The following is a 13,844-nucleotide window of genomic DNA, read 5'->3' as shown; positions in this document are numbered from 1 at the left end:
ACTTAACCTCAGGCTTCAGAGGCCTCAGTCCAGGTTCGAATCGATTGCTTTGGGCTTGAAGTCAGGCAGAACATCTTGATGATGGGAATGCAGTGCAGAGCTTCTCGGCCCACACTGGCTCGGATGCAGGGGAATAACAGGAATGGCCCAGGACTAAATAGATCCTCTTCAAGTCCTGCATCCCTCAGTGGGGGGCCACTCTCAAGGTCTCACCGCCTGCCGACAGTCCACTCAAAGTTAAAATAATCATTGAATTAAATATTGGTTAGAGCAGAGCCCTCACAGTCTGCTTCTGAAAATTCCTCATGGACATACCCAGAAGTGTGCGTTACATCTCAATAGGTGTAGAGTGGGGTGCAGATAATTGTGAAGTGAGTATTTCTTTGCATTGAGTTTCCCACGTGTAAATGGAAGAAAGATTTCTTTGCATTATTGTATAAGTGAGCCTAGAGTAGGGTTTTGGCCATAATCAGGTAAGAAGATTGGCAGATTCCTCCCCACCAATAGAAAATTGAACTAAAATTGAATAAAACTCCACTACTGAAGTACTTTGGAAACCAGTGTAATGTCTATAACATGTGGGGAGTTTAAGAATTGCTGCAGACTATGTTGGAGTTACATCGGTCCTTGACTACTAGCCACCGCTGCCTGCCCTGGCCTGGAGCCCCAGGTTGATGACTGGGGATCTGTCAGGCAGGCCAGGCCACAGGGCAGCTCTAGAAGGACTGCTCAGCTGCGGGCACTCATTTTGAGTAGTACTTTCTTGTCTTTGGGTGATCATTGGTTTACTCAGACACAAAGACAGACACCAGAAAGACAGGCTTGGAAAGGATCAAAACAAAGCAGGAATTAAAACAAGAATCAAACAGCTGAATAAAGAACTTAGTGGAAATAGACTTGACAGATTTAACGCAGACAGTTGTTGATCAAAGAGACAAAGCAGGAACTGCATTCTTCCAGCAGTGCAGCAGCCCAGAGTGGGTGCTATCCAAAATACAGAGCTCAAATGGTATTGTGTCGAATGTCGGTTCAGTGCCTTGTCAGAGTTCAGAGGACCGTCCATGCTAGGGGTATAGCCGTTCATCAAACAGGTTTTCTATATGTTAAATTTAGGTGGCCGACTTCAAAGCAGCCACTGTGAACTGGTTCAAAGCATAAGGAATTTAAAGAATTAGAAGGAAGTGAGGCTAATGGAAATTTTTCTATAAGGAGCTAGAAATAATTTCTAAAAGACCAAATAGAAATTCTGAGATTGAGGAGTTAGAATAGAGAAATGAAAACTCTGCTAAAATACCCCACTGGTAGGTTTGACATGGCAGGAGAAAACCTCAGTGAACTTGAAGACAGATGACCCAATCTGAAGATACAAGGAACAGAAAGGTTGAAGAGAAATCAATAGAGCTTCAAAGTACTGTGTGTTAACTATCAGACTCTTTCCAAAAGAAAAGGAGAAAGAAGGGGCAAAAAGATAGAGGAAATTATAACCGTAACCCAGCCCACACATTTAGGAGTCAGTGCAGCTCAAATAGGAAGAACAGAGAACCACTGAAATGTCACTTGAGAATGTAGCACAAAGGGGAAAAAGTCTTAAAAGTTGGGAAATTCCTGAGCGCTTTTGTGAGATTTCTAGCTGGTCCCTAATGGGAAACAGTGGCAGCAGAAGGCACTGGATTCCAGTAGTCCAGGTATGGAAGAAATGGACAGATTAATTAAGGATCCGGTAAGCACTGATATTACCCTTCAAGAAGTGAAGACAGAGTAGACGTTCTGTGGCAAAACTTGGGAGAAGTAATTGCTAGCAGGACTTCCCAAAAAAGATAGTGAAGAAGCCCTTCAGGATGGAAGGGAATAACACTAGACTGTAGGTCACATTCACTCGCATGCACACACGTGTCATCAGAAAGCTTTGTAAGGTAAATGTTCAGTAGTTAATATAAAGATAATTTTTCTCCTTTCATCCTTATAAAATAATCAACTTTACATAAAACCATAATTATAACACTACAGTGTTGGGTTTCCTTCGTAGATAAATAGATAGGCAAGTCGGCTGACAACTCAATAGTAACAGTAAAAAGAAAAAGGGGAAAAATTGGAACTATACAAGAAAATAGCTCATATATATAGATAGATATAGATAGATATAAATATATATAGATACACACACACACACGCACACACACACACACAAACACATCCCTGGGACTATTAGTTGGAATTCAATTGCAATAAATTAAGGGATGTATTAATTCCTATAGCAACCACCAAGAAAATCATTCCAAAAATATACACTGAGAAATATCAGAAATCAAAATGCTATACTAGAAAACAATTATTTAATACAAAATAAGAGAATAAAAGAGGGGGGCTGGGAGGCATGGAGAGGAAGGCAGGAGTAATGATGAGATGCAAATGGAAACTGTAAATACATCTTTATCAGAAATTATATTAAATGTAAATGATGTAACTACTTCATTTACATTAGCCATTGATTGACAAAGAGGGTTAAAGTAATCAGTTTCCTCTCAGATCGATAACTTCTATTCAGGGTTACAAATAGAAGAAAAGTAAATAGATTAGAAAGAGATACCATAAAAACAGTAACAGCAGCAGTTGCAATAAGTGTATTAATATCAGACAAGATGAACTTTAAAATGAGTATTACCTGAGACTAAGGGATTTCATAGTGGCTAAAGAGCTAATATACTAAAACATGTATTAATAATTTTTAATGTATTATTAATAATGACTATAATTATGTAATATGTTCTAATCTTGGGACCCAAGATACAAACAAAACATGATTGGCTGGTTGTGGTGGTGTATACCTTTAGTCCTGTTTATTTGGGAGACTGATGTTGATGCATCACTTGAACCTCTTGAGTTCAAAGCACTATTTTGGATCCATAGAGAAAGGAAGAAAGATAATTGCCAGACAGGGAGAACATAGTTGTAAATCATATGACAAGAAATGAGCATTGATGCTATTGCTATTAACCAATCATAACACAAGCTGATCAGCTAGAAATGAGCAAAATATTGAATAGGCATTCTTACTGCTGGAAATAAATGAACGGCTAATAAATACATACAAATGCCAGCATTATTAATCACTAGACAAATATATTTCTAGAGAGCTATGCTGAGATGGCTGCTTAGCTGAGCCTGTCTCCTAAAGTACAGCTGACTTGGTGGTTTAAACAAGCAACTTCCTCATGAGGGCCTGAATGATCTAGTCCTGTAGGAGATGATAGGGCTGTCTGTCTACCTTAATGTCATGTTGCCTTCATCCCCTTCACTTCACACTGGAGATGTTTCTGCTGGGGTGCCTGATCGGGTTCATGGTTTCTTACTACTCATCAAATACTTTTTAGAATTTGGGGAGCATTAGCTGTTCAAGTCCATAGCAGATTATAATACACATATTGTCAAGTATACAGAGAGTCTTCGAATGCTGCCACTGGGGATGTGAAATGGTACAATGCTTTAGAAAACAGCTGTAATTTTCTTGTAAGGTTAATCTGTTATATGACCCTGTAGTTCCACTTCTAGAATCGACCTAACTGAAGCAGGCAGTACCCACAAGCCACATGTATTCACAGTAGCCTCAGGCTGTGAATAGGAAAGCCTGAAGCTGGTGAAGCTTAAAGAAATGCTTGCCCTTATAGTGGACTGTATATTCGGAAGCTGAATTAGACATCAGCAAGCCCCTAGGTGTTCACTTGCCTGTGGTGTCTGCCGTCGGTGCTGCAAATGCACAGTTGAATACCTGCAACAAAGATAGATACACAGCCATTGAAGCATGCTCCTTTTTATGTCAGCATTTGCAAAAACAAAGAACTTCTGAGCTTAATGAGGAAACCAGATGAAAAAGATGATCATGAGTAATTCCGTGTGTATGAATTCAATATACTGAAAAGCCAAATGTCTGTATCAGCGGTTGCCTCAGATTGGAAAGCAGTTGGATATTCCTTGCAGACTGCCACAGGCAGCCTCTTAGAAGTACTCTAAATGTGGACCGTGGTAATAGTTACACAAGTCTTTAAATTTACCACCTCTTTCCCTTTGGCATATGTATTGTATGAGTTTTGTCAGAGTAAATTCCTTGTTAATATTAGAGACAAGTATGGCAGTCAGTATAGTAGCTACATAGCTGGAAAGTTGAGGGCACTCTTCTGGGCACTATTAGTTGGAGGCACCAAGGCTTTAGGAAAAAAGTCACTGGGGTGTGACCTCCCAGAATACCTGACACCCTTTCCCCCTTTTCCTTGACCATTGACCATGAAGTGAGCACTGTGTTTGACCATGCTCTACCGTCTGGCAGCCCCACCGTCCGCTCACATTAATCCACCTTCTTCGACTGACTTCTCCAAACTGTGAGCCAAATTAGCCTTTCAGGTATTCATGATAACATGAAACTTAACTACTTAACTTTTGTTTTTTATCATTTTATGTGCTTTTCTGTAGTTGGAATCCCATGCTTAATTTGAGGATGAAAAAAAGGAAAATGAGACTAAGTTTTGAAGACAAAGACTTAGGAATTGGAATGTGCTTCTTTGCCTTGTGTGAATCATGGCCCCGAGAGTCACCTGTTTGTAAAGTTTATTGCCTTGTACCTGCCTACTGCTATTTCAGCTAATGTCTGTGTAGCTTTGAAGCAGGCATTCTAGTCGTCAGTTGCTAGACAACGTGGGAGTAAACAACAGAAATTGCCTAATCTTTTTTCCTGGTTATTTAATTATCAATTATTCCTATTAAAAATAACCTTGTAGTGTGAGCTGTAGAATAAATACTATAAAGAGGGAAATAACAACAAATATGAACAAAATGAGTATTGTTCACTGTACCAATTCCAAGCTGATGCTCGCCAACAACTATATTCACCGTTCTGTATTCTCAGTGCGAATACAGGAGAATGCTGAGTGGCTTTGCTTTTCTCTGAATTTATCTCACTTATCTCTTACATTTAACAAAGTAGCTGAGAAATTAGCAGTGTGAAAAACAGCCCTTATGTTGCAGTTTCTCTGCATCAAGAATCTGGATGCATCTCAGCTGGGCCTCCTGCAAAGATGCTAGGGAGCTGTCTGTGGGTGAGAGTCCTCCTGAGCATCAGCTCCCCGAGTTCTCACTTGCCTGGTGACCAGCAGCCTGAGTTTTGTACAGCAGCTTTTCTGTAGGCCATACTACAGCATGACAACTGGAGTCTCTAGAAGAAAGAGAGGGACCAGGTAGTCAAGATAGAAGCCAGAGTCTTCTGTGATGTAATCTCAGAGTGACTTTGATTACTTTCTTTATGTTCGTCCCAAGAGTTGAGATGTTGCCTCTTTTCCTTATTGCAATATAATCTCCTTAGAGTAGGGCTCTGCATTTTTATTTAGGTGTATGCCTAACTCTAGAGTGACGGCTGAAGCATATTCACGGTGCTTAGTCATGGAACACATTATCTAGAGTCTTTTTCTCTGGATGGAGAGGATCATTCCACTTAGGGGTTTTATGTCTTTTAAACGTAATACAAGCTACATAGGTTAATTATTAGTTGGCCAACTTTGCATGTCGTAAAAAATCAGAATTGGTGAAGATGGTACAATTGCAGTGGGTTTTTGATCCTACTGCACGTACTGGCTTTGTGGGAGCCTAGGCAGTTTGAATGCTCACCTTACGAGACCTGGATAGAGGTGGGCAGTCCTTGGGCTTCCCACAGGTCAGGGAACCCTGATTGCTCTTCGAGCAGATGAGGGGGGGGGACTTGATCGGGGGAGGGGGAGGGAAATGGGAAGCGGTTGTGGGGACGAGGCAGAAATCCTTAATAAATAAATAAATTTAAAAAATAAATAAAAAAAAAACAAAAAAAAGAATTGGTGAAGATGGTGGCATTTTAAAAAGTTCTTTGCTGCATTTGATTTGCTCTTCTCTCATTTAGAATTCTTCAGGCACCTTGCATTGATACAGGCCTGTGATTTTTCTCTTATCTTATTCTTGTCAGGTTTATGTATGAAGACTCAGGTAGCTTTATAAAATGAATTGAGAAACCTTTCTCTTGGAGAATGCCGTGGATCACAGAGCACAGCATGGCTTCTCCCTTCCATATCCTGTGGGTTACTAATTACCAAAGGGAAAAGACAGTTTATACCACCATTCCTGGTCCCTTAATGAGTAGTCTATTATCAGCAGTAAGTTATCAAGTCATTCGTTATGAAACCTTAACTGTGTAATGGTTGTTAATTCTTAGAAGCTGTTTGGGAATGCTTCCAGTAGAGGGCGCGGCATCGCTTTCACCCTCTCCCTTGCACAGGGAGCAAAGTGTGATTCCTCCCTGGCCGTTTTGTTCTCAGTTCCGCAGATGACCAGGAAATAGCAGCTATCACAGCAGCCGGAATGGGAGGCTGGCCAGGGCTGATATGTTATCTCATAAGAGTCTAAAATTCATTTCTTCTCTGCTCTTCATCCTCAGCTCATAGTCCCTTAAGATCAGAACAAGTCCAAAATGACACTGTGTTATCAATTTCAAACAGGAAACAGGAGAAAGGGAACAGAAACTGAAAGGAATATAGGTATTGGGAGTGTAGCTCCCCTGTGTTTCTTCAGCAGTATAAATGTTGAAGAAATTTGAAAATGTTCTTATTCCCAGAGTATAGTATCTTTGTACTTTGACCCTCCAAGTTTAAAAGTTTTGTGATGACTAATTATCTTTAGGGTTGGGGACTGGACCTTGGCAGGCCAGGCAAGCATCATACCACCGGGCTAAATCCCTGTGCTTTTTTCACTTTAACTTTGAGACAGGATTTCAGTAAGCTGTCTAAGGTGTTCTTGAACTTGTTTTTAGCCAGATGGGGGATGAGGAGGAGCTTGAATTTATGATCTTGGTACTTCAGCCTCCAAATTAGCTGGGCTTACAGGTCTATGCAGAAAGACTTATCTGTTACCCTTTATCATAGTGCGTTGGGTTAAAGGTTAACCATTTTACTGGTAGTCAGGAGGAAAATATTCTTGAATTTGAATACTTCAGAAGCCTGGTATATTTAAGTCCATTTTATATGTGCTGGCCTCTAGTAACACAAAGCATTTACAAGGTGGATTTCTTGCTTTTTGTGTATCTAAAGAAAAAGAGTGTGAGAGATTAGCATGTGGTCTTTGCCAGTCTCTCTCTGTTTGCTTGTTTTGCTGGTTCATGTATATTAAATTTATTTAAATTTCCTAAGAGATCATGAGTTTAATTTGTGTCAATTTCTATGCATGTGAGATTATTTGTTAATGTGATCTTTGATATTAATAGGCTTCTTAGCCCAAAACCTGCTTACTGTAATTTGTTTTTTTTTTTTGATTTGGTAATGGCAGTCTTTAACCCAAACACAAGTAAAAGTACACTTTATAAAGGTGTTGGGATTTATAGGGTGTTGAGGGTGGAGTGAAGGAGGACGTCCTTTGCCAATGGAGTCCGAGGCACATCTTTAAATGAAAGTACTGGTTCATGACAGTATAAGAAACTTTTTTTTTGCTTTTCTGTTTATAGATATAGAAAGATGATTGAGAGATAGAAATAACCCAGGAATAAACGTTAATTTAGTTCTACCTCTACAGTTCAACATTTATGAGCTAAAGGGCAGAAATCCTGATGAAGGGCACTGAAGAAAAATAACCTGATAGAGAACATGGTTTAGCCTGGGATTTCAAGAAACTAGCATTTAGGGAGGGTGTCTGGTGTGTTTTGTGGCCACTACCTATAGAGTACAATCGCTGCAATTTTTTCTGATTCTTGCTGCCTTGTAGAAGTGTTCACTCTCGGAAAGTCTTTTCCTCTTGAATTTTCCTCCCAGTCAGTCTCTGCCCTAGACAAGTTTTTTTTTTCTTTTTATTTTTCTGATTTCCCATGAGACTAGTATGGCTACTTTGTAGAATTTCTTTATCAGTCATAGAACATGTACCTTTGGGTTCAGGGCTTGTTTTATTCAGTATAAGATCTGTGAACTTCATTTGTGTAACACTGCCCAGCTTGCTGTATGTCTTTTGTATGAATGTATAATCAGTCTGTTGGCAGACATCTGATCTTTTCCGTTATTTTTAACCATTGCAGATAATTTAGCTTGATTGGTTTGAGTTCATTGTTGGTTTACTTAACATTTTCCTGATGATCAGGTCAATAAGCGTCTTTAAGTGTCCTTTTGGTCTCTGTGTGTCTGTTGTCTTTTGGTCTCTGTGTATCTAATTTGTGAGTGGTGTATTTCAGTTAGTGCAGTGATTGTAGATTCATCCATGTTATAGTGTATGTGTAGTGTATTTGACTAATGGTCGTTCTGCATATATGCTATATTGTACTTCATTGTTTGTCTATTAGTGAACCCCAGGTTGTAGCTGTGTTTTTGCTATTATAAATAATGAAGCTTTGTGCATGGAATGCAGTTATGAAATAAGCCAGACACCATTTTTTTAATTCTTTTGGATACATATACAAAAGAATAATTTTCACTCATAGTAGTTGTAACTTTCAGAGTTTGAGAAATCATTGTAGTGTTCTCCATGGTGACTGTACCATTTCACATTCCACAGGAGTACACAGGTTCTCTGTGTCCTTGTCAACCTGTTATTTTCTCATGTACAGTCGTCATTCTTAGTGTGTGAGCAGGTAGCCTTGCTCTCTTGTATGGAGGAATGTGATATCTACTGCTTGGTAACTGGTTTATGAGGCTGTTCTGCTATTATTTTTCTTGAATTTATGTCTGTGCAAAAAAAAATGCTGATGCACAGATTGGAAAAACAGGTTTGGTGGATCTTAAAGTCTCCAAAAGTTACTTACATTGTTTTCTTTACTTCATAAATGTACTGGATCTTCATTCATGCTTTAAGTTTTCTATTAAATTAAATATTTTACTATCTGAAAATATTTCAAATATAATATTATTTTAAAGCAGAAAAATAATTCCTGCCAAATGACTCTGAATCTAGTTTTACTGATTTAATGGTATTCTTACCTTTTCTTTACTTTATTTAATTCAAGATCAGTGTGCTAATTCTATGTATTTATATTTAGCATAGAAAAATTATTTCTATAAACATTATAGTATTATTTTAGCTCAGTCTTTACTTGCCAGAGTGGCTGGTAAATATTGGGCTGGAATGAGTTCAAAAGTTAATTGAAATGAGGCAGTGGACATGTCTGTGTACTGTACACATAATAATTGAAATGAGGCAGTGGACAGGTCTGTGTACTGTACACATAATAATTGAAATGAGGCAGTGGACAGGTCTGTGTACTGTACACATAATAATTGAAATGAGGCAGTGGACATGTCTGTGTACTGTACACATGATAATTGAAATGAGGTAGTGGACAGGTCTGTGTACTCTACACATAATAATTGAAATGAGACAGTGGACAGGTCTGTGTACTGTACACATAATAATTGAAATGAGGTAGTGGACAGGTCTGTGTACTGTACACATAATAATTGAAATGAGACAGTGGACAGGTCTGTGTACTGTACACATAATAAGAACCTGCATGTTAGCTTCCACAGTTGCCATCATTAATTTTGTTATACATTGCCTGGAAGATAACTTGTGTTGTTATATATTATTCTAATCTATTTGTTGATTTATTGGGATGGAAGAGGACAGGCTGTTTGAATACTAACAGAGTTAGGATTACAGGACATCAGTTTGGTAAATTTGATTGTGCCATTTGTTGTTCATCCCTACAGCCTTGTATTCTGTTATTCTCTTCTGTGTGTTCTTCTGGATCCCCTTCGTCTACTTCTACTATGAAGAGAAGGACGATGATGACACCAGTAAATGCACTGTGAGTTGTCTCAATCGAGAGTGGTCGTCTTAGTCAGAGATTACTTCCTCGGTTTTCAAAACATGGCATGACTGTACTTGACTTTATTCTAGTTCTCATTTAGACCCTAATAACTTAGACGATACAGGAAACTGTTTATTTTTTCTGTGCTTTGGCTTGGCTCCCTGTCTCTAACTTAGAGGTTAGAGTACCCACCATAACCTTGCTGTGAGTGTTGGGTAAATTAACTTATATAAATGCACAGAATAGTGCCTGCCGTGATAAATGTTGTACATAGATTTAAATCACACACACAAGCTACGTGGTGGTGCTGCACACCTGTAATCCCAGCACTTTGGAGAAGGAGGCAGGAGGATTGCAAGTCTGGATTCACAGTGGTTTATAACATATATGTGTTTATATAGTTGTTAGATATTTATATTTTATAGACATAAACATGTATGTGTTATGCCCAGATCAGTGAGGTCCCCCAAAAATCAACAAGGAGACCGGAGTTCTGTATGTAAAAGCAAAGAGCCTTTATTTTATACAAGTTTGCAAACTCAGTTTATCAGTGTGTCCAATGTATTGGAATAATCAGAGAGCCCCGAGCTTAGTTAGAGTTGGGTTTTTATAGTAGTAAAGGTGGGGGTGAGGGACTTCTAAGGTTCAGGACCCCTGATTGGCTGACATTTGTCTAGGGTTGTCTCCGTGAATGTGTGCTGGCAGGTGATCCCATCTACAATGGTTGGAACTTTAGGAATTTCCTTTGGACAGTCTGTTCTTGGGTGGTGCCTGGGTAGTCTCAGTTCGTGGTCCTTCCTGCAACCAGGTATTGCCTTAGGGTAAACTACTGAGACCCAGGCCTCCATTAAGCTTATCAGGGCCAGGCCCAACACTAGCAACTGATAATTGTTGGAAGTTAAGAACTTCCTTTGGGTTGATCCATTTCTATTAAGCTAATCATGGCTGGATCCTACATATGTTCATACATAAGACTATTACTTATTCTTAGCCAGACATGGTGACACATAACTTTAATCCCAGCACTTGGGAGACAGAAGCAGGCAGATCTCTGAGTTTGAGGCCAGCCTCGTCTACAGAATGAGTTCTAGGACAGCCAGGGCTACACAGAGAAACTCTGCCTCTAAATAAATAAATACATACGTACATACAAGAAGCCAAACAAAAATATTGCTTATTTTTCCATTGCTTTTGGTGATTGCATTAAGGGTATTTATTATAGGTGTTGAGTGTTATTCATTTTGGGGAATATTTTTCTATTTTGACAGTTTCACCTTTATGTATTCAGCATGTACTTTTCAAAAGGTCTAACCATTCCAGATTTTAGAATCTTGCAAAGACACATAAGATGCAAAAAACTGATTATAGTTTTCTTTAAATTTAATTTGAAGGCTTTTCTGTTCAACAATTGAAACTTTGTGCTCTTGATTTGAAATGTATATTTGCTATGAAAGAGAGCATTATTGTATTGTCATAATACCTCTGTATATAAAGGCTTGCTAAGTGATATGTTTCCCTCCTTGGCCTCTAGCAAGTTAAAACGGCGCTCAAGTACACTGTGGGATTTGTTGTGATTTGTGCACTTCTTCTTCTTGTTGGGTAAGTCTTGATTTTTCATTGTGCCAGTGGGAAATAATGGGATAATAGTAACAAAAGGTTCAGTCAGAAAAATTTAGGCAAGGAAAAAAACAAGGAAAAGAAAACTAAACAAATGGCCTTTTATGTAATCACTGTGTGAAGACGCAGTGAACTCTGGTTGTTGTGTCTAGTCGTTTCACACATCTCTGTATGTACCTTCTGTTATTACTTTTTATACAAACACATTTATGTTTTATATATTGTATTTTTCCCATTCCTGGGACGTTCCATTATTAACACTCCTGCTGCAGTGTTTTGGGTGACTCCTCAGGTCTGGGAGTGTGCATTCCTCAGCTGATGATGGCAGGCCCTTCTTGGAGGACAGCTGTTCATGTGACTGAGCTCCCAGGACATGCGTGGTGTTCGCATGTTAAAAACTAAACATTAGAGCTCTTATGTTTGACCTTCCTGCCAAATCTTTGTCAGTGAGCTCCCTTCTAAATCCTTCTGTCTTATTTCAGTAGAAATGTCAGTGAAGTTTCACACTGACTCACACATGATTTCTGTCCTTGTTTGTTGTAGACTTTCGCCTTTGTTAAAATAGATCTGATCATTTCACATTTTTATAGCAAAATAAAATGGTCCTTATTTGCAACGATGCAGTTTTTAAAAAATTGCATTAAAATTCTTCTGATACTATAATACAATTACATCATTTCCCCTTTCCCTTTCATCCCTCCAAACTCATGTGCTCACATTCTGTTGAGAGCATACATTAGGTGGCAATATGTACCTAATTTTTGTTTATAGTTAATTTGGTGGGTTTTTAATAAAATAAGCTTTATTCTATCTGTAGGATTGTTTTGCTTTCATGTCTATGTACCTGTGTGCCTGGTGCCTGGGGCCCAGGGTCTGGGACCTGGAGCCTGTAGAGATCAGAGAGGGCATTGGACCCTGTGGAATTGGAGTTATAGACAATTGTGAACATTCATATGGGTGCTGGAAATTGAACCCAGATCCTCTGGAAGCACTCTTAACCACTAGCCATAATTTGGTGTTTTATATTTCAGTAACTAACTTACAATACTTTAAACATTCATTAGATGCAATTGTGATGGGAATGAGATCTGCTGTGGCTTCTGTGACTCCCAAGGACGATGGAGCATATGTTTCCCATTCAGTTACATTCCTGTTTTGTTTTTTTTTTCCTGTCTTGCTGGGTCATAAAAGGGGTGCATTGAAAGACCATGCATTCAGGCTTTTGTTACTTGTTTTAGCTACGGAATATACTTTCACAAGCCCCCTTTCCTACTAGAGAAAGCCAGTATTTATGCTAATTTTCTCTGATGACATGAAAATCTTGTCACTTAGCCTGTTACTTAGACCAGGGGGTCAGCAAACTTAAGGGGCAGATAGGAAGTAAATGCTTTAGACGTACAGTGCAGTTAGTTTGTGTCATTTGTGGGTCCTTTTGTAGCTCTGGGGTAATCATAGACTCAAAAAGCAACAGTAAAACTTACAGTTTCATAAATATAGTCACTTAATATGTGGCAGATCCCTGATTTAGAATGTGACTGAGAACTACCAATAAAATCACCTACCCTGCAGAAACCAGTGTACAAGAATCATGAATTAAAGACTAGTAATGTTTCAGTTATCTAAGACTGTGTTCTTCTCAGTACCATATGTAAAGATTTGAATGAGGCATGTATGTCAGTTAAGTGATTTACTAAACTTTTGAGAATTTTTTTAAATTTACCTTTTGTTTTCAATACATCCCCTCTGCAGTTTCTTCTACTTCACTCCTTCCAGTCCCCACCCTCACCTTTCCTTTTCCCCACATTCACTCCCCCTCCTCCTCTTCTCCCTTCTTTTCTACTTCCTTTCAGAAAAGAGCAGGCTTCCCAGGGATTACCACAGCATAACAAGATACAATAAACTCGGCACAAACCCTCATATCAAAGCTGCGTGAGATGACTCAGTAGGAGGAAAAGGGACCCAAGAGCAGACAAAAGAGTCCTAGACACTCCTACTACCACTGTTAGGAGGGACTGCTAGTGTGTGTGTGTGTGTGTGTGTGTGTGTGTGTGTGCGCGCGCGCAGAGGACCTAGCTGGGATCCCTGCAAGCTCTGATTACCGCCTCAGTCTCTGTGAACCCTTTAACACTGTGTAGTTGATGTCTGTGAACTATGTTCTGGTGTCCTTGACCTCTCTGGCTCCTACAAAAATACCCTGGTTTCTTTTCTTTTTTCTCTTTCTTTCTTTCTTTCTTTTTGTGGAGGGGGGAGTTCAAAACAAGGTTTCTCTGTGTAACAGCTCTATCTGTCCTGGAAATAGCTCTGTAGACCAGGCTAGCCTTGAACTCAACAGAGATCTGCCTGCCTCAGCCTCCTGAGTACACCACCACTGGGTCCTAGTTTCTTGGAAATGGGTTTCCTACTGGCACATCTGTAATTTGTTTCGCTATGGTCT

At 39.2% G+C, this 13,844-nt stretch overlaps 1 protein-coding gene across 1 annotated transcript in view; it reads left to right on the top strand.

The window, feature by feature from the left end:
- The window catches only part of Lmbrd1 (LMBR1 domain containing 1), a 90,546-nt gene that overhangs the window by 28,552 nt on the left and 48,150 nt on the right, over window positions 1-13,844 (top strand). The window contains exons 4-5 of the mRNA XM_041656536.1: window positions 9,693-9,790; window positions 11,325-11,392. Of these exons, the coding sequence (XP_041512470.1) occupies window positions 9,693-9,790; window positions 11,325-11,392 (166 nt within the window). The remainder of the gene's footprint in view (window positions 1-9,692; window positions 9,791-11,324; window positions 11,393-13,844) is intronic.

Source organism: Microtus oregoni, unplaced genomic scaffold (genome assembly GCF_018167655.1).
Source record: "Microtus oregoni isolate MIOR12 unplaced genomic scaffold, Mior012 000007F_ref0000211, whole genome shotgun sequence".
In the NCBI taxonomy this organism is placed as follows: domain Eukaryota; kingdom Metazoa; phylum Chordata; class Mammalia; order Rodentia; family Cricetidae; genus Microtus; species Microtus oregoni.
The sequence above is the reverse complement of the archived record's forward strand: the minus strand, read 5'-3'. Positions and strand labels throughout refer to the sequence as shown.